At 32.1% G+C, this 20,264-nt stretch overlaps 1 protein-coding gene across 7 annotated transcripts in view; it reads right to left on the bottom strand.

The window, feature by feature from the left end:
* The window catches only part of LOC106462330 (histone-lysine N-methyltransferase EZH2-like), a 65,875-nt gene extending 45,931 nt beyond the window's left edge, over nt 1-19,944 (bottom strand). Inside the window, exons 1-6 of one of the 7 annotated variants that reach the window (XM_022389553.1) lie at nt 19,679-19,944; nt 12,407-12,521; nt 6,944-7,072; nt 5,441-5,554; nt 3,963-4,281; nt 3,129-3,225 (exon numbers count right to left, since the gene is read on the bottom strand). In XM_022389553.1, the coding sequence (XP_022245261.1) occupies nt 3,129-3,225; nt 3,963-4,281; nt 5,441-5,554; nt 6,944-7,072; nt 12,407-12,514 (767 nt within the window). In that variant the 5' untranslated portion in view covers nt 12,515-12,521; nt 19,679-19,944. Of the gene's footprint in view, nt 1-3,128; nt 3,226-3,962; nt 4,282-5,440; nt 5,555-6,943; nt 7,073-12,406; nt 12,522-19,158; nt 19,387-19,678 lie in introns of those variants that run through there. The other 6 variants (XM_022389551.1, XM_022389554.1, XM_022389556.1 and 3 more) reach the window with 6 other exon arrangements.
* Nucleotides 19,945-20,264: the final 320 nt, after the last annotated feature.

Below are 20,264 nucleotides of genomic sequence, written 5' to 3'. Positions count from 1 at the left end.
AAAACAAGAAATAAAGTATTTAACCAATCTCCTTTTTGCTTGCTCTCAGGTTTCTGAAGAGTTAACCCTAATTTTTTATACTACAGATAGTAATGCACTTAATAATTTTTATTTAATTAAATAATGCACCAAAGAATATATACTAATAACATGCAAAAAGTAGAGAAATTCACTTACCTCTCAAAATTATTATTATTATTTATTTTACCTAATCTAATCTTCAAGGCAGTTACACCTGCAAGAAACAAACACCTAAAACGAAGAACCCATAATGTGGTTAGTTTCCATGAAGAAAGCACTGAAATATGTCAAATACTAATAAAAAACTAGCATTTGAAAAATGTGCCTTTTCTACTGTTTTTAAAAGAAACAAACCCATAAATTATTAACAATTTTATAGGAATCTGTAGCTTCCATTATTTTCAAGGAATTATTCTGCCCACAGTTTCAGCTTGCCTCTACCTATAACTTTGTCTTTGTAGAAGTCATTTTAGTTCACAATGAAAGACATGCTGAGAAATATAGCTAAGTGTAAGGAAACAACAAAGAAACAGTTACATACCATAGGAACAGTACACATCATGTCCCTTATTTATCAAAATTTACATTCCTTCATTGAAAATGAAAAGAAAGAAAGCTAACAATGAGTTTAATACTTTACAGTTTCTGGAAAGTCTCATTTTAAAAGCACAGAAGACTATAAACTATATCTTAGCTCTATGTTATCCACCTTCAAGCAAGGCTGGATGAACTCATCTCTCTGAGTGTTGTTTAACACATTCTTTTTTAAATAATAATAATAATGACAATTTAAAAAAATAAACACCAACAACTTCAAAAACAAATATTGTTAAGGTTCACAGTCACCAAATAGAAGACATTTTTTCTTTTTTTGTTCAAAAAAGTGGTGTGTGTGAGGAACATTTCACCACTGATTGTTTCAAGGTGAATTTATGGGCTAAGCTTATAGATACAAAACCCCAACAATACCTTGTCAAAGGGGCAGTGACAATGTATTTTAACCCTATCGGCCCGGGTACCCTTTACTGCGCATGACACAAGGTTTTAGTATCTTACATTCAAAATTTTATTAAACTACTTTTTGTTTATGTTATACCAATTAGAATAGCATAAAATCTTAGCTAATAATCCATATTTTAATAGTATATAAGTTTTAAGTTCTTAATTCTAAAAGGAAATATATAAAAAAATCCCAAATTTCCACTAGTGTAACACACAACAAAGTTTGTCTTAGCATTTCATCATCCCTATTTTATCCGTCACCCCTCAAAAATGTATGAAATTAAACGTAAAATGCTCTCTATAAAATCGTTATTGCTTAAACAGACCACAATTTTTATGGCCTTCAATTTTGTTTTGTTAAAGAGCTATCAAAGGGAAAATCAGACCCCTCCTGCCACACCCACCTGTCACATCCTGTCTTTCACAATTGGTTGATAGTTCTCTCTTACGTTTCATTATATATTATTTTTAACCAATAGAAAGTCCAGGTTTTCATCTATCAAATGGCATATTGTATAACATTGTGTTCTGAACAGATAACCATCAATGTCACTCTGAGTAGCAACATTTTTCCCGTGGGAAAGTTAATGACTAGCTTGAATGAATTTCTAACAGCTCTTGTCGCATAGTTAGAAAGCCAGGAAAATATTTAGAAGTAAGTGAATTTGTCTACTTTTTGCATATTATTAGTATATATTCTTTGGTGCATTATTTAATTAAATAAAAATTATTAAGTGTATTACTATCTATAGTATGAAAAATTAGGGTTAACCCTCTTTGAAAACCTGAGAGCAAGAAAAAAGAAGATTGTGTAAGTACTTTATTTCTTGTTTTTCATATTTATTCTTTATTTATTATTATAAAAGTAACTAAAATTAAAAGTACGGATCTTTTAAGTTATTTAAGACTAGAATAGGTAAAATAAGTAATGATAATAATATAATTAAAATTGTTCACAAAGCACGCAACGAGCAGCTCGTGGGTAATGTAATTCGATAGCGTAGCGTGAGCTGCACTTTCCCCAAGTGATTTACAACTTATAATGGCACAGATAGCAGTTAGACATGGTTCAAAGAGCAGTAAAACAATAAAATTTAATTATAAATAGATGTATAATGTTACAAACTTAGAACTACTTAGGATAAACAAATGTACTTTCATTTTGCAATTTGAAGTCATTCCAGAAAGAAAAAAAGGTAATTTAGGTTTATTTCGATTATTTTTTGGTGGTTACGAGGTCGTTCGAATTGATTGATCCCGTTTTGAGATTAGGATAGAGAAAATAACATATAAACTATAAGTATTTAGTGAAAAAAATGTTGGAATTGCATTTAGGAGGTTTTATGGATTACACAAAGGAAATTTGAGATTTTTGAGATAGCAAAAAGTATTTTTAATTTTAACATTAAAATTACTTTGCACACGGACTATTCAAAACAAATACTCAATATATTCATGGACAAAACTTTATGTTATTTTATTAAATGTACTTCACTAAGAAATATGACTTTTTGTATGTGAAAGACTTGTAATATTAAATGAAAGACTGCCAAATTTCGTGAAGATATACCCAATATATATAGTGTTATAAGTATTAAATTTATGTCAACTTTAAACGAGTACAGAAGGTCACGTGACTCAGTCAAATTAACCGACCCCGTGTCGGAAGAGTTAAGCACTGCCTACCCACCATTAAACCAAGAGAAAATAGAACAACTGGAGATCAGATGAAAGAGAATGGTAAACTATTATTATTATTATAAAATTGTTTTAAATACATGTATACAGTTGCACTTTACAATACCACCTTTCTTCACTTTTAAACTCATACATGGAAGAATAGATGAGAAGGCTATCAATGTTTGTACGTCACAAACCATGGAATATGTGACAGCAAATAGTTCCTTATCTATGTCCCTTTTTATAGTTACTATTAGATAAATATGCTCCATAACCAACACATGCATACAGTAAAGATATGTCAGAGGCCAAATTTTCAACTCTCCAGTTACATACAATATTTGTCTTGAACATTTATTATGCAGTTCCAACTTGAGGACCAGAAATATCATAAATTTAAATAGTACAATGGAAGAAGGTCTTACTTTTCCCGAAGTTCATTTGGAGGTCCTTTATCTGGAAAAACAGCTGATATCCCTGCAAATATGATATCTGGAATTTCAGCTATAGATTTTTTTTCATCTGAAATATGAAAAACATACATATATTAATCTACCATGCTCTAGCTTTCTTCCAGGACATGAAAACTATGTACAAGATTCCATTTAACTTTGATTAAGTGTGTTATTTTTTCTATCCAATGAATCCAGAAACAGTGAAAATTTGTTAAGTAATCAAACCCTCATATTTAAATCAATATAAATTAGACCCTTCCAATTTTTATTTTATTTTCAGGTTTATCTTGTTAGTGGGAATCCTATTTAATATGGTAATGTTTAAAAGTTCTTTTTCTTTAATTACCATTCTTTTACCACATTTATTTTCATTAAGTTTTAAGGTTATCCAATACATTAAAACAGTTTCCATGTTGCCAGTTAAGAATAATTTAAAATATTGAACTAAGCATAAATATCAAACTACAACAACAAGATGTCTCACATTTATAATTTCACAATAAAAGTTTGCTTATAAAAATCAAGGTAACAACACACCATTCCTGTATCTTGAAATTACTAATTCTGAAAAACAAAAGTAGGGACAGTAACAAAAATACTGCTATATCCCTTCTGATATCAAGCAGTGTATTAGTACTTAATTTAATAGTGACAAAACATAGATCCATCCTTTACATCCAAATAAATGTTCATTCTCTTTTTGTTGTTTTTTAAGTTTATTCTGTTTAAAAAACAAATTGGTATTTTAGCTTCAGAAGAGAATGTCTAATGCAATTTGCAACCTTTCAAAATCATGTAACTTACTTTGATCTGAATTCTCTGCATCTATAGAACTGCTTCTTGAAATTGATTTTTGAGGCAAAATTTTGTTGGGAAGAAGTAACTTGTCCTTCTCAAGTTTATCTCTCTTATCAGCAACAGTTTCTGTATCTTCTGTGTCTTGATAGAATTGTAATGCCTCAACCAGTTCTACAAAAATTTCATCATTTATAAATCCACATTCCCTATCTCCATGAACTTTGCCATCATAATTCTTAAGTAGTTCTTCAATGAAAGTACCATCTTGATCCAGAACTTCATCTCCCATATATGGAATATTATGTAGTACTGTTTCATCTTCAACCTAACATGTGACAGAAAGAAAAAAAAAGTAGAGCTACAGCTTTCTAAACAAAGAATCTGTTAAATACATCAAGAGTAAAATTTAATATGAGAAATACAAATAAACAATTTCACACACAGATTTATACAAGCATTTTAGAAACATCTCTTCTTGTACAAAACACATTAGAAAATCTGCATCAAATTTTACATTCCTTCATTGGGAATGAAAATAAAGAAAGCTAACAATGAGTTTAATACTTTATAATTTCCAGAAAATCTCATTTTAAGAGCCCAAAGACTGTAAACTGTATCTTAGCTCTATGTTATCCACCTCTAAGCAAAGCTGGTTGAACTCTTCTCTCTGAGTGTTGTTTAACACAATCTTTTTTTAATAATAATAATGACAATTAAAAAAATTAAACACCAACAACTTTAAAAACAAATATTGTCAATATGCACAGTCATCAAATAGAATGAGGCTCCAATATCATTTTAATATAACGTATTCAACCTCTGTATAAACTAAATATTAATCTTTCTTGAGTAAATCCACAAACTCTGCCCTAAACCTTTATCATTACTGAGGGTGTTTTTTTCAATAAGTATTAAATTTCAGTTGGTTAGGTAGGAACAATTTTGTAACTTCTGCTTACCAAGTATTTTTTAGGAAATCCCATTCAAAATTATTAAATGGACAGAGTAGTAAAGAATAGCCCAAGATTTACAGCTGAAAAAATAAATCAAACTAATCTGGATATATGTTACAGTGAAAATAAGAGTAATGTCTTCTTACTCCTATGATAATATTAAACATGTGATATCAAAAAAGTTTAGTCAACCACATCAGGAAATCAAAACAAAGAAGCCTCATCACTCTTGACCTGGAGTATAAAAAGAACACAGATCCATGCTGTAATTTTAACAAAACATTTCTCAAGCAAGAATCTTAAACATTCTGCCAGGCCACCTTATTTTATTTGGGTCAATAGTCTGAATGATTTCAAAACAAACATACAGCAAGTTTTGAAATCTAGAGTGTTTAATGCAAATTAGCTAAATTCATCACACAAGTAAGTTTTATTAATCACCAAGCACTTTAGTATAAGCTAATATAAGCTTGTTAATTATCACGAAGTAAATGGCACAGTATCATCCAATAACAAAGTGTAATACCTCACCATAAAGTTCTGTTGTATTGGTGCCCATGTGTACATAGTAGGGATAGAGTTTACACTATACATTATCCTGATAGGCTTGCTCTGTGTTGTACCATCAGAAACTTCAATTTCTGCCTGAAATTAGTAAAAAACAGATAATTTAAAACATATAAAAGGAAATATTAAAATGTTCACCATAAGAATTTCAACCCTTAAACTAAATTGGAATTTCTCGTTAAAAAATGTGCAGCACTAAACTTACTAGTATTCTTTTCTTTATAGTTAGCAAAAACTCACTTTACTTTAATGTTTTCTTTTACTGGTGTCTAGTATGTAAATATTATTAAAGTTCTATACACTGTTCTTTTGATAGAAAGTTAAGGAAGGAATTACGGTAAGGTCAAGCTAAGCCTTTCAAAACAGGTCCTTAAAATTTAATAGCGCTTAAACGGGAACACATTATATCATTAATACACAAACAAAGGATTATATTGAAGACATCTGACATTTCAAATAAATTTTTCTAGCTTTCTTATCATGTAATGTCAATGTATTTTCTACTACAACACCTTAAGCTTAATATGACTAGCTGCAAAATGTTAAAATATATGAAATAATTTTTCTTCATTCTTAGCTAAGAATAATTTTGATGGATAAGGGAATACAAGGTCAATCAATTAAATAATAAAATTATTATTGTTACCTGTAAAACTATATTTTCTTTAAAACTGCATATGTAATGTAAACTTATAAATAACAAATAAAAAGTCCTTTTTATCAACAATAATATACATTATTAATTTGCATTACAAATAGTAAAGAATGTATTGGAGAAACATGATTAATAATTCTAAACTAGACTAACATAGGATGTTAATACTAGTTTTTGTGCACACTTAACACATGCATAATTGTTTAATTTACTTAAAACTTTTTGTAATAAAATGTCCAGTAAAAAATACTGAAAGAAATATCTAAAAGGGTTTCCTTATTTAAAAAAATACTATTTAGCTTTCATTTCATCACAATGTAAGGATTTTATCATATACTGACAACAAACAAATTCCCATTATGAATAAAATGATCCATTTGTTAACAATTTTTGCGTACATCAAACAGCAAAGTATGTGAACAAACCTTGGTTAACTATAGTAAAACATAAAAGGCAGTCTTAGGAATTACCAAAGATAATTATGTTAAAATTAGGTATACATTTACTTTTCAGTTTATATTTTTAAGATAAGCTATTTTACACTCTTGCATCTGAGAGCTGTAGCACACCTCTGAGACAAGAAAAACATGAAGGTCTCAGTATAGCAGCTGAAACTTCATCTCCTTTTCTTTCAAACGGCAGTTGCAGTCCATTAAAGTTCTCAAACCAACTACGAAAAACTCCATTTCAACATTGAACAAACTTTATCTAATCTACTTCATTTGCCTTTAGATGATATGTTGTAAAAAAAAAAAAAGGAAAATCTGTTTTACAGATGGTTCAGTATGTAATTTTCAAATGTTTTTTTATACCTTCTTCATGAGAGGAAAGTGAGCTGGAACTTCTGTTGGAAAGACAGCCTCTGCTTTTTTCTCTAGGTGCCATTTCTTCACTAGTGCTGTGGTTTCATTGATGAATTGTCTGTTGGACACGTAGGCAGCCTGATTACCATAACAAAAAACAGTGCTTTAAAACATTGCATGTAATTAACAAATTTACCACATGTGACTATATTATGAACTATATTAATAAGTGGTAAAGTTCTATATAAATTAGTATATGTACTAAGGAATAACTGCCATAGCCACAACTAGCCATGGATAGTGTACAAACAGGCATGGAATTCATATTGCTAGGGGCAACAATGGTTACCATAATACTTTGTCCCATGGAAAAAAAAGTATTCTTTCTTGTACCTTTTATTTTATTGGTAGAAAAAAATCCAGAGAAAATTTCTGAAAAGAAAAACAAACAAATTCCTGAAAATTCTGAATTATGAAAGCCTAGCACATACACACAAACATTTAAAAATGCATACCTCTAAACCTCAAGTGAAAACTATATATATATATATATACTTTCACTAGGAAGAATATATAACATACTAAAAATTACATGAAACTTTAAAATGTTATATACATATGTATTAAATATTTTGGTTTGTAGCAGCAGAAATGTAAACCATGATTTCCTTATCAGCTTGTATGTGGAGTATTCTACAAGTTGTGATGTAAAATATGTGAACAATTATAACTGAAGACCTTAGATGCAAAATGTAGTATACACCATTCCCAACAAAACCAAGCTGCTAATAACACTGTATTGATGGATATGCAGCATTTTGAATAAGTCATACAGATATAAAGTACTTTGTCCTACAATTAATCTTGTAAAATTGAAATACAGTCAGATTTATTTTAGATTTTATTATAATAATTTCTTATACATGGTTCATACTGAATTCCTCAGATCAATTTCAAGTACTTTCTAAGCACTCTCAAAATGTTTTTCAAGAACTTTTTGTAATCTAAAATCTACATCGAAATAAATTGGATTCCACTAAAATTTTATAAAATTCCTATTTATTTGTTCAACATATGAATATACACTAAACAGAAAGACTACTTATTGCACTCAACTCCACAACATCCACTAAAGTTAGATATATTGACATATTCTGCTATTATAATATTTTCAAGCACTTTCAAACCCTTGGAATTCCATTCTCAATTTCAAGGACTTTCAAGGATGCTTATGCATCCTGCTCACAGTTTTGTTTGATAAATAGTTCACCCTTTATTTCATAGTATTTTTTTGTGGGAAATGCAGAAAAGTAAGTTGTTTTTGTTCAAAATGGCACAATTGGATACACAGCACTTGCATCTAATCTCTTCATATATACATGTATATATAATTCAAACACTCACACTGATAGAGGGCCAGTGAGAAAGGATGGCAAAAACAAAACAGAAACATATTACTCTGTGTGAAAAGACTAACTGTCAGCCAAGAGACCAGACAAATCCCAGGCTTGACATCCCATCATGAAAGATGGATCTCCATGGAATGTGGAGAACCACCAAAGGAGAAGGATAATAAGCTTTCTGGACACCAAATGGCTCAAGAGGGAAAACCACAATCGAGCCAGCTAAAGAGAAGCAATTCACTTGTCGTGAATGAGAGACAGGACATTGGGAAGATAGCAAAAAGGAGGATAAGCACACAGAAAAAGACTGGATCAATCCTGATTTAGAGCATCGATAGCCAGAGCTGCACAGTACAAAACTGGAAAACAAAATAATTGAAGTTTGGTATTGAAAGGAATTACAAAGGCATCAATTAGAAGACTCCCAAAGTGGCAACAAATCCACTAAAATGCCAAAGGATAAAGATATCACTTCATGGGAAGGATCACGTCCAAGCAATCTGCCATCAGGTTCCTAGTCCTCAGGACATGATAGTACAACAATTGAATCCCACGGTCGTAAGTCCAAAAAGGAAATTTCAGAGTCAAAAAGCACAAGTGCTGAGAATGAGTGCCACCCTGATGACTGAAGTGAGATACAACTATGGACTTCTCCAAATGAATGATCATCAGATGACCCATGAACTGAAACTGAAGACACTGACAAGCCTGATAAGAAGCCAACATTTCCAAACTCCCAAGATGGCAAAGGAGTTCAGAACTGCTCCACCTGGAAAGAGTGGCATTGGTACTGAGGTAGGTGGTAAAAGCATCCAGAAGGGGGCATCCAGCTGGTAGAATAACCACTAGAACACCTGTAGAGCGAGAGACCACTCCATCAGTAGAAACTTGTTGGGGCAAGAAAGCCAATAAAGATTCGGAGCACCCAAGATGTTACAAGCAATAAGCCGACCATACTGAGGTTGGCCCAGAAAAGAAAACTGAGTGTTTGAAAACAAAGAGAACAAAACCAGATGCTACCTTGATGGTTGATATAAAAGACAGTGGTCAAATTGATGGAATGGATCATGACAACATGCTCCTGTACCACAGGAAGGACATGATCCAATTCCTGATGAACAGTCAGAAGCTCCAAAAGATTTATGTGTACACCCCTACCATGTAAGAGATGCATCCATAAAGAGATTAAGATCCGGACAAGGAGGAGGAAGAGCAATGCTATCCGAAGTGTTGTCTCTGTCGAGCCACCAGGCAAAATAGACTTGTTGGATGGAAGGAAGAAAAATGGAGGAGTCCAAGGGATCCTGAACAAGGTTTCATTGAAGACAGTGGATTTATGCATGATCCCAAAGGATGAGGGATCCCATGTCCCCAAATGAGATAGAACCTTCTGTGCAGGGAGAAAATGAGAAGTCCTGGCTTTGGATACCAAGTGCTCCATATCCCTCAAATACAGAGGAGAAGGCTGGGCCCTGAGTTGAAAAACACCCCTAAATGAATAAAGTATTGAATGGGGGGGGGGGGGTGAGACATGACTTACACCAGTTTGACAAGCCACCTCCTGAAGAAGGAGATGAGAGTGGTTCTGAGAAGCTTGCTGGGAAGAAGCCAAAAGAAGCCAATTGTCCATGTAATGGTGAAACTGCAGCTGATAAATGTGACAAGCAAAGGCTCTGACTACGGGACAGAAGACCTGTGGAGCTGATGCCAGACCGAAAGATAGTGTGTGGAATTGAAACACCTGACCCCCATGAACAAATCAAAAGTAATGTCTAAATGCAAGAGAAACAGAGATATGTAGGTAAGCATCCAATACATTGACCTTGGTCATCCAAAGACCTAGAGTGAATGACCATCTAAGGTTGAGAAAAAACTCCATGGGGAAACAAGGAAGGTTGACGAAGTGGTTGAGGTTTGAGAGATCAATAACTGGATGTCAATCCCCTGTCTTCTTACGAACAATGAACAGATGGGAATAAAATCCAAGAGAAGGGAGAAATTTTCTATCTGTTTGATAGCATCCTTCTGTAAGGGACTCAAAACTACCTCAAAAGAAGCTGGCTTGAAAGTGGATCTTAAAGAGGAGGGAATGAAATGGGAACTAGAGAAGGAATGGAAAATGAATCTGCCAACACCTGAAAACCCAACAACCCATTCTCATAGGATGCCACAAATGAGAACTCGGGCCAACTGTACCCCCAATGAGCCTGAACCTAAGGGGTATCCACTGGCAATACTGACATCTGAAAAGACAATAATGAGAGAGGATAGGAAGCTGGATATCAAGAAACAGAAGAGGATAGAGAAAGACAAGAAACAAGATAAGAAATAAAGAAATGTTGACACACCACCCACATGAGTTCCAAAGTATCAGGGACATCTCCAAAAATAGACTGATGAGAAAAGGAGCCAGACAAAGGTCAGGCAGATAAGAAACAGGCAAATGCACATGTGACAAAAGGGCATCCCTGCCAAGGAGGTCCCAGCAACAAAGTTATCACATATGGAGGGACAAAGCTGAAGAAGATAAATGCACTATCATGGAGAAAAGGAGTGAATGTGTATCTACCAAAAGACCTTCAGGGGAATGGTGGATAGCTTCAGAAAGGAAAGTAACAGACGAAAGGTAATGTAAGAGAGTTGTTAGGGTAAAACGAAGATGAGAGAACTGGGCCAGGGAAAAATGAAGAATAGCATGCCTGAATCAGTGATTCCAAGGTCTGAAAACCAAGAAAAGGAAGCTCAGTCCTGTGGTAAGCCAAAACATGCATGTCTACCAAACGTGTGGATCGAGGCATGCTGGCACCAGCACACAGTTAGGAAAGGAATTGGTCAGCGTGAACATAAATATCTGGAAATGGAGGGAAAACTAAATAATCTGACATTAGGCAGAAATGAAGAAGGGAGGGGGAGGAATCATAGGAAACAGGAGAAAGAGACAAAAGATAAAGAAAGGAAGGACAAGGGAGATCCAAAGGAGTAGACTCAGAGAAAGCTGCAAAAGCAGGAGGTGAAAAAGGCTGTTCAATTCTTCATCCTCAGGAAACAAGAGATTTGACTGCAGTTCAGGAGGCACCACAGGTTGCAAGTAAGACCAATTTCCAATGCACCAAGGTCAAAACCTTCTCAGCCTGAAGCCACAGTAATGTTAAGTCTGGGAAGATCAGTTGTAGAAGTTTCCATACCAGAAGCATTAATTGTTACATTAAACTAGGAGTTCATAATATGGAAGAAAAAAACTTAATACAAGAAAATTACAACAAACTTGAAGTTGTCAAAAAGTTGAAGTTAAAACTAAAATGCAATGAACTGAGTTAAAAGTTTGTATGACTGCACTCAAGAATGCCAAATCAAGAAGTGATGATTGTGCTCTATACTCTATAGTATAGAGGGAGTAAGCTGTGCTAGAAGGGTGTGTTGCATTCCTATTGGTGAGGTTTGTTGCATACTCATTTCCATACTACAACACAGCTGTATTACTTGTAAACACGTGATGTTAGGTGGGAGCCTCAAGGCTTGTGGCATATTTTCTGCATTTTAAGGGCAGAACAATTCAAGAAAATCCAAACTGTTTTAAGTTAGTGTATTTTAAAATCACAATTATTCTTCATAAGTAATTCCTATAAAACCTTCAATACCATTAAAAACAAATCAAAACAGGAATATAACCTTAAATAAATTCTACTTGTTCATTTCTGCTGTTTTTCGTACTGAAAACTTTTAAAGTTATGTTTACAAATAAGTTATAAGCTGTCAGAATAACCACAGTTCAAACATTTTGTCATTAGTACATGTAAATTTGAATTAATTCTACAGGTAATTTAGAATTTTTATAATGAAGCTTGAAATAAGAGATCTGAAAAATTGCATGCAAACACTACAATTTTCTAAGAAACCTTAATCAAAATACACAAATTAAAATTAACATACAAGATTGATATATTTTTCTTCTATTTTAGCACCAAAAGGAAAATATATGGAAACAAAAAGTAGTCATTTCATGGGAAAAACAATAACAATATAATCCTTGAACTCCCAACACAAAAATATGAAAAATTAACACACTTACTTTCACCTCATCATGACGTTTAAATCTTTTTAGTTGTCTTATTCTCATATATTCAGACTTTACTCGTTTCTTCCACTCTGCTGACACTTTCTGGGCTTCTGCTGTCATTTCTAGTCTTTAGTGAAAGATCAAATATATATCAATATACAGTTTCACTTCACTATATCATGTAGCATACATTTTACCAAGCATAAAACAATTCCTCTAAACAATTAATCATCCTTATTGGTGCTATCTATTAATTTACTAAATCTGAAAAGCAAGACAAACTATCTAACTTTCTTTTGATTTAGACATAGTTTAATAATTATTCTAATATTTGTCAAGCAACACATGATGATTAATGCACAAATTTTACAACTCTACCAACTAATAATGTAGTTAACCTAACAGAACTATTATTAGGTGTTCTTAACTATTCAATATACATGAAAATATTTTGGGAAGTATAAATCACAAAGTTGAATAAACAGTATTTAATCATATATCCAGTAAAAAATGTATTCACTGAATTTTATAGTAAAAAATAGCTAAGCAAGAATACTCTAGATTATAAAAAAATGTTTTAGTTAATTTGGATTAGTCCTTTTTATTAAAATGCTACTTCCTTCAGTAAACAGATTTAAATCGTACAGTCAAAACTTCTAATCTAGTTTTGTATCATATGAGAACTATACCACAATACAGTACTCTGGTGTTAGTAAGCTGTTGGAATATGTTGTCAGAAATACTTAATAAAAGCATTTATAAAGTTTGCATTTAATCAGTGCTTCTTTTAATGGTTTTCAGAGAAACTGTTTTTATGCCTTACCAACTTGGGCCTCCATCGTTTATAAATGTATCACCCCTATCAGTATTATTTATCTTGATTTAAAGAACTCCTTGGAATAAGTGTTGCATAATACATTAATTGATGTGTAGAATAAAGCAAAATTTGTTAATTGATGAGCTCTATTCATCTATTTGATTGCCACGTCATCTAAGCAACAAAAAAAGATGGTTATGCTGTGGTTATCATATAAATAAACAAAAACTTAGAACACAAATCATGTTTTGATACCTGCAGCAAGCAGAGCACAGATACTATATTATGTTAATTGGTGTTTAAAAATAGACATAATGGCAATTTTTCAATTACTTGAAATAATCAAAACTAATAACAATCAGAAACCCTAACTTCAATTTAGTTGATTACTTCCATGACATTAGTCAATTTAGTTTTAAATATGAATAATTTACATGACACTAATCGATGTAATTGGTACTCTCAGGTAGTCAATTATACAATTCATTGATTTAATCACCAAGCTCTTATGTTTAATGCTGGTGAACAAATAAAACAAGGACTGAAAATTGAGTTTGTGGTTTAAAGCTCAGATCTGCAAAAAAATGAAAAAATGATAATTTTTCTATATAGAAGAATGTTCAATAGTGTGGTTCTCCAAAAACTCTGTTCTTAGATAGTAATGTTTCTAAATTTGCTTATAATTCTAAGATACTGGGGAAAAAAAAGTATCATTCTAATGAGATTTCTTTTATTCAAAAACACTTTAACAGCCTCAATGTCTAAGCTGAAACACAGAGAATAAGCTTCAATACTAAAATGTAGAGATTTAGAACTTACTTAACATATAGTCAAGGGATCACTTGGTCTTTCAAGGCTATTTTTACAAACTTACCTCCAAGAAATAAAGTAAAAATTAAACCCACCTTTTATTTTTAGAGATCATTGATTCCCTTTTGCAAGGAGAAACCTCACTAATCACCAAATTACTTCCCTCTCTAAACAACACATAATCTTAATATTATTTAAAATTAATTTTTGCTATTCATATTTTTATTTAGCTTTGTATATTTGCTACTGTAAATTTATATGTTCTAATATCCATGGATGGAATTCATCCTTTTATTCCAAAACATTTTATAAACTTGCTGCATGCCCTTGGATTCTCTTTTTGTCTTGTAATCAACATGACAAGTATTATAGAAAATCAAGTAAGTTGGTCAAACAGGAAATTGAGAAAGGTATGTGTAAAAAAAGTTAACTAAAAATGTAGGGATTTCTTTAAATACATTAATGGTAAAAAAAACCAAAAGCATTTGAGGGTTGAAAAAAAGGAAAGCTCACATCAGGTGATTATGAGATGGCTGGATTATTGAATTCTACCTTTTCCTTCAATTTTTACTAATAAAGATTTAAGCAATTTTTTCATCCTGAAGAGTTGCTATATGGAAATAAGATGATCACATTAACTGTGAGCTTAAGGAAGAACTGGGAACTTTAAAGAATGATAAAGCTCCTGAGCCAGATATTTCCCCAAGGATTTTTGAAGGAAGATAAGGCTTGTATATATAGGCCACTTGCTACTGTTTTTTGTAAGTCCTTAAATAGTGGACATGTGCCAGAAGTTTGAAAGTTAACTAATATTACTCTTCTTTTCAAGAGAAATGATAAAAATTCTCCTAGTAATTCCAGGTCTATTATACTTACATCAGTGGTAAGAAAAAGTTTCAGAAAGTCTGAAAAAAAGATACTTTGCAAAATCATTCAACAAAGTTTAAAATTTTGTTGGATTGTCAACATTTTTTTTTAAAGAGGTTACTGCTTATGTAGATGTAAGCACAGGTATAGATGATCTCTATAGATATGAGTAATACATTGGTTCATTGGATAGAAAAATGGTTGGATTGAAGAAAGCAAAGGTTTATTTCAAATGAAGTTGAGTCAAACTGGACTAATATCATAAGTGGGGGTACCTCAGTGTCAGACCTCTTTTTTATTTAGTTAGATCAATGACACGTATGAAGAAATGACCAATAAGTTACTTAGATATGTATGAAGAAGGATTTTAGGTTTTACTTATAGAAATACTGAATACAAGACTAGAAATTATAATTTCATAGTATAAGTTACTGGCTAGACTACATTTGGAGTATTGTGTTCAGTCTTGGGTTCCTTGCCTTAGAAAGGACATTGAATTGTTGGAAAAGGTTCAGAAGAGGACTACTAGAATGATATCTGTGATAGAAAAGTTGCTATATAAGACAAGTAAGATCTCTGAAATTGTCCTATCTTGAAAAAGAAGAGTTTAAGACTTAAGGGAACTGAGTGCTGATACATCATCTTTTCTTTTTTTGCACTTAATGGAGAGAATGGTAATTTTGGCTGATAAAGACTCATCTTCAACTAAGCAGATATCATGCAACTGGGCAAAATGCCTTTAAACTTTGCCTTCAAAGTTCTGACTATGCCTTTTGTTAAGACACAGGAAAAAGCACTACATGTGCACATGGGCACAAAAAGTCTGCTAAGACTACAAATCTTGACCAGCATTCAAAATGTAATATAAATACAAATAAAAAAAGAAAGAAAAAGATAGTGAAATTAGCAAATGATTTAGAATTATTTTGAATGAAGACAGACTACATTATTGTTTCATATTACAAAAAAATAATGAACATCTTTTGTTGCTTAGATTCTGAAGAAAAAGTTTTTAAATAAAATATAATCATTATCTAAGGTTTCAACTTGCATGTATATATCTATACATACTCACATAATGAAAATAATTTAATCCCTGAATAAACAACATTTCCTTTATCAAATGTTTTCATAATGGGAATGTGTTTTAATATGGAAATGTCTCCGTATTTTCCCTGCTGGCATCTGGAAAGAGAAGTGACTTTTCATTGTTAAGACAATTATATTTCCCTAGCCTTTGGAATGGGTTGCCTTCAGATGTATTGGATGCACTGAATTTAAGGGAGTTTAAAAGAAAGCTTGACAAATATTGGAATGACAAGGGATGTCTTTGAGTCTTTTCATTTTTATTTTACAGCTTGGTGGATAGGATAGCCTATATAAACCATTTTGGAAATAGAATTAGAAAAAAAAAACTTTAATCTCCAGATAATACAGGGATAGTTATCGGGAAGATTACATTCCTTCATGTAAAGTTGTATTTCCTCAAGAATTGTTCTTTTATTTAATCCATGCAATATGTTCACTTTCAGTGGTCAAAACTAGAGGAATACAGATAAACCATGCATTCCCAATCAGGAAAGACAACTAAAGAGATCAAATTTGTTAAACAGAAATGTAACAATAATAAAGGTTTATTTTAGCCAATATTTTGCCATTATGGTTGCATAAGAGTTAGTAGTCCAAGATCAAACAGGTATTGTACTACTAGCCCTAATGAAACCACAATGGTTAAGCATTGGTTGAAATTATTATCTGCAGAGTAAAGGTAATGTGTTTTTAACTTTCTTGACAATATGTCTAAATCCTACCACTAAAAATTCTGAAAAACAACAGGTACATTTTTAACCATAAATTTTATGTTACCTGTAAAAATACTCTATATTAGGGATAGGTGATAAAATTGAATGATCAATTATCTACGAGCACTGATTACATCTGTTTAGCGTCACATAAATTAATTCATAATGTTGTGAAAATAATCAAGTAGTGTTTCCAATTATTACTGTTTTCAGTTATTCCAAGTATACAATATCTGAAATAATGATTAAATTGATTTTAATGTCAAGAAAACAACTAATCAAAATTAGTGTTTACAATTATTCCAACAATGCAGTAATTGAAACATTGTCATTATGGTTTTTAATTACTACTCTCAATCAATTTATTTGTTCAGCTTAATTATTTAACATCATGATTCACAAAAATAATAAATTAAGGTTTATAATTATTACCATTTTTGATTATTACAATCTCCCAAGTAATCAAAAGATTTTGATTATGTTTGCTGCTAAGCACAATGTTACACAATGCCGTGTTCTGTTCACAAAAAGTATCAAAACCCGTTTTTCAACGTTACAAGTTTATTTTTTTTTAGCCATCTGGTAGGAAAAAATGATTAATTGAACATGATCAATTCATGAGCCCAACAATTAATCTTTTAGCAAATTCCACTGATCACCCAGCACTACCTTAAATAGTGGGATTGTTAAGAATTATTCAGTCATGACAAAAGCACAAAATTTAATGGAGATGTAGTTTCAAGGTTATTATTACATTATAGAATAGGAACCATAAAAAGTTCCTGTTTCTTGGGAGTGGAACCTTCAGCAAGAAAATAGAGTTTAAAAATATGAGAAAACATTTAAATAAAAGGCATCATACTTGGGTTGGATAATATTCTTCAGTGCTCTTGTACATTTGGCAAACAACATCTGCCGTGCCTCACTGATTTGGCTAGCAGACATTGTCTTGCAGTACAACAGAATGATAAAGCATTCAAGTTTGTCGAGAATACCCATGGTGATTTCTTTACGACACTAGAAGAGGAAACATAATGCAGGTGTAGCCACACCAAAACTGTTCAAGAGTCCCATGCTGTCATTTTTCCTCTTTTTTTTTATGAAGACTGATGTGGTGTAATATCCTATCAAAGCTTGAAAAAAAGTGCAAACCACCTGCCTTTACAGATTCCATGCTTGAGGCAATGGAGTGCCAACATGAAAAACTCTCCACAGTTCAGATGCACTTACAGGTGCTGCATTTGGGCCACAGCCAGGAAGACAAGATCTGTATCCACAGTCTTTATGAGCAGCTTGCTGTGGCCTTATCTGGTGGCGTGGGCAGCATGAAAAAACATCTGCCTCATCATGACTGAATGGCTTAACTTCAGTCTTTGACCCACTATCACTACGGTGTTCAGTTAGAAGACTGAAAACAAAGTCTAGGTGCATAACTCACATCTCATTTAGAGAAGTTTGTTTAAGAGAAAATAGTTCTGTTTTGTTTTGACTGATACACAGGTAAGCAGTCCAATTTTAAGGAGAGAATGTCTTTTTTTGAGACTCATCTTCTGGATCTTAGCCCACAACCCTCTCATACTTATTTCTTTAGACTGTTGATGGACACTAATCTCAAGCAACATACAGCCTCTGGAACAGTAACAATGGTCCAAGGGGGTCCTTGTTATCCCTAAAATGTTATATTGTATTTCACTTAATGATCTGGTAAAGGTTCTTTAATCAAATTCTCTAGGACTCGTATAAGGGCAGGTTAAAATCTCAGTTTCTTTTGAAAAAAAGATAAAGACGATCTGATGAAGGTACTTAGGCTTATTAAATGAATTAATAGTGTTGGTGTACCATCCTTTTTCTTATTCAATGATGAGAATGGAAGGACCAGAGGATAAAAATATAAATTTTGTTAGAGTAGGAGTCATCTTCAACTAAGACAGTTTTGTTTTTCTAACATGGCAGTTAGCCTTTGGTACAGTTTGCTTTATTGAATGGGATGGATACAGAAATTTTAAGAATTTAACTTTAAGGGAAAAGTTTATAAATATTAAAATCATATGGATTTGAGTTTTTCTTTTTGAAGTCAGATTCATTTTTTATCATAAAGTTAAAAAGCAATACTTATAGAAAAACCCATTTAAACCAGTTTTCATAGTTCAAAAAAAAAAGATTTAAAAGCACATTTTGCATTATGTTATTTCAATAAGGAAGAAATAATCAAATATTTATTTTCCCCACAAAATCAAGTGGATATGCTGGTTTGTAATCTCCTTTCCATATTTCGGACTTCACACAATGTCAAGTTCATAACTCATGATTTACCATCCTTATGCTAGTGGTAGTAGTACTAGTAGTAGTATTAATACTATTACTAGTTAGTTAGTAATAGTAGTATTAAACTGATCCAAGGCATTTAGTAGTAGTATAATTTATAAAATCATCTCAATACTGTAAACTATGTTCAATAATGTACTTACACAAAAATACTTTATATGTTACTACTGTCTTAAATTAGGACAAACAAGAACGAAAATTACTTATAATTATATTTAAAACTTCACAATGACAGAATTAACTAGATCTTATAAGTAATAAGCCAAGCTACTTGCCGAAATAACTCTATTAGAACAATTTAGTATACTAGATGGCGCGTGCCTATAATTTATATTATAGAATTTAGAACCCTATGTGGTAAACATATAGGTTCTAATTTATATGCTTAAAATATTATATTTGTGAACAATATATACTTTAGGTATGAAAGTGTAATTACACATAAATAAATATATTAAAATATATAAATCAGTGGCGTATCTTGGCCGGTGGCTTTGATTTATCACACTTATATATATTGTATATATGTATATATATACTTGTATAACAATAATCAAAACATATAAAACTATCCAAAATCATCATGAAAAATTCGTAACTAAAAATAAATTAGCATTTAGCATAATAAATAATACTAAAGTAGTGTCATCTGGCATTTACTACCCTACTTTGCCCTGCAATTATGAGCGATATATTTCCAAGGTGTTTAACGCACGCTGATAGGCTGATCTATCTTCGCCGCACCAATCACTATTAACGACCCATATAATCAGACCCGCACAGTCACTGTGGTCAACGACGGCTATATCTCGTGTAAATAACATCTTGAGTCACTGCTTTTTCAAATCTGCGGTAATTATATATTTGTGTTAGTAATGGATGAGATTCAAATATTTTTATATTGACTAAAACACTATTTTTTCCCACTCCCAAGGCTGGTTTACTGCCGGTAAACGCGGTAACACGAAAAATACGCCACTGCATGCCACCTCAGTGGAATCTAATTTTATTAGCATTTACAGCATATCCACCTTTCACTATATCACAAGCTGAATTAAGTCTTTTTCTTTGGTCCTCTTTTAATTTTCTTTAAATTTCTTCTTGATATTCTTTTAATTTTCTATTGCATTCTTCTTGTTCTTTAAATTTTGTGCATTCTTCCTAAGGCCTGATGGTTAGGGTGCTCGACTCCTATTACCTGCGGGTCGCGGATTCGAATCCCTATCAACAAACATGCTCGTCTTTCAGC

This window comes from Limulus polyphemus, unplaced genomic scaffold (genome assembly GCF_000517525.1).
Source record: "Limulus polyphemus unplaced genomic scaffold, Limulus_polyphemus-2.1.2 Scaffold1143, whole genome shotgun sequence".
NCBI classification, from domain to species: Eukaryota; Metazoa; Arthropoda; class Merostomata; order Xiphosura; family Limulidae; genus Limulus; species Limulus polyphemus.
This window is presented reverse-complemented; position numbering and strand designations above follow the sequence as displayed.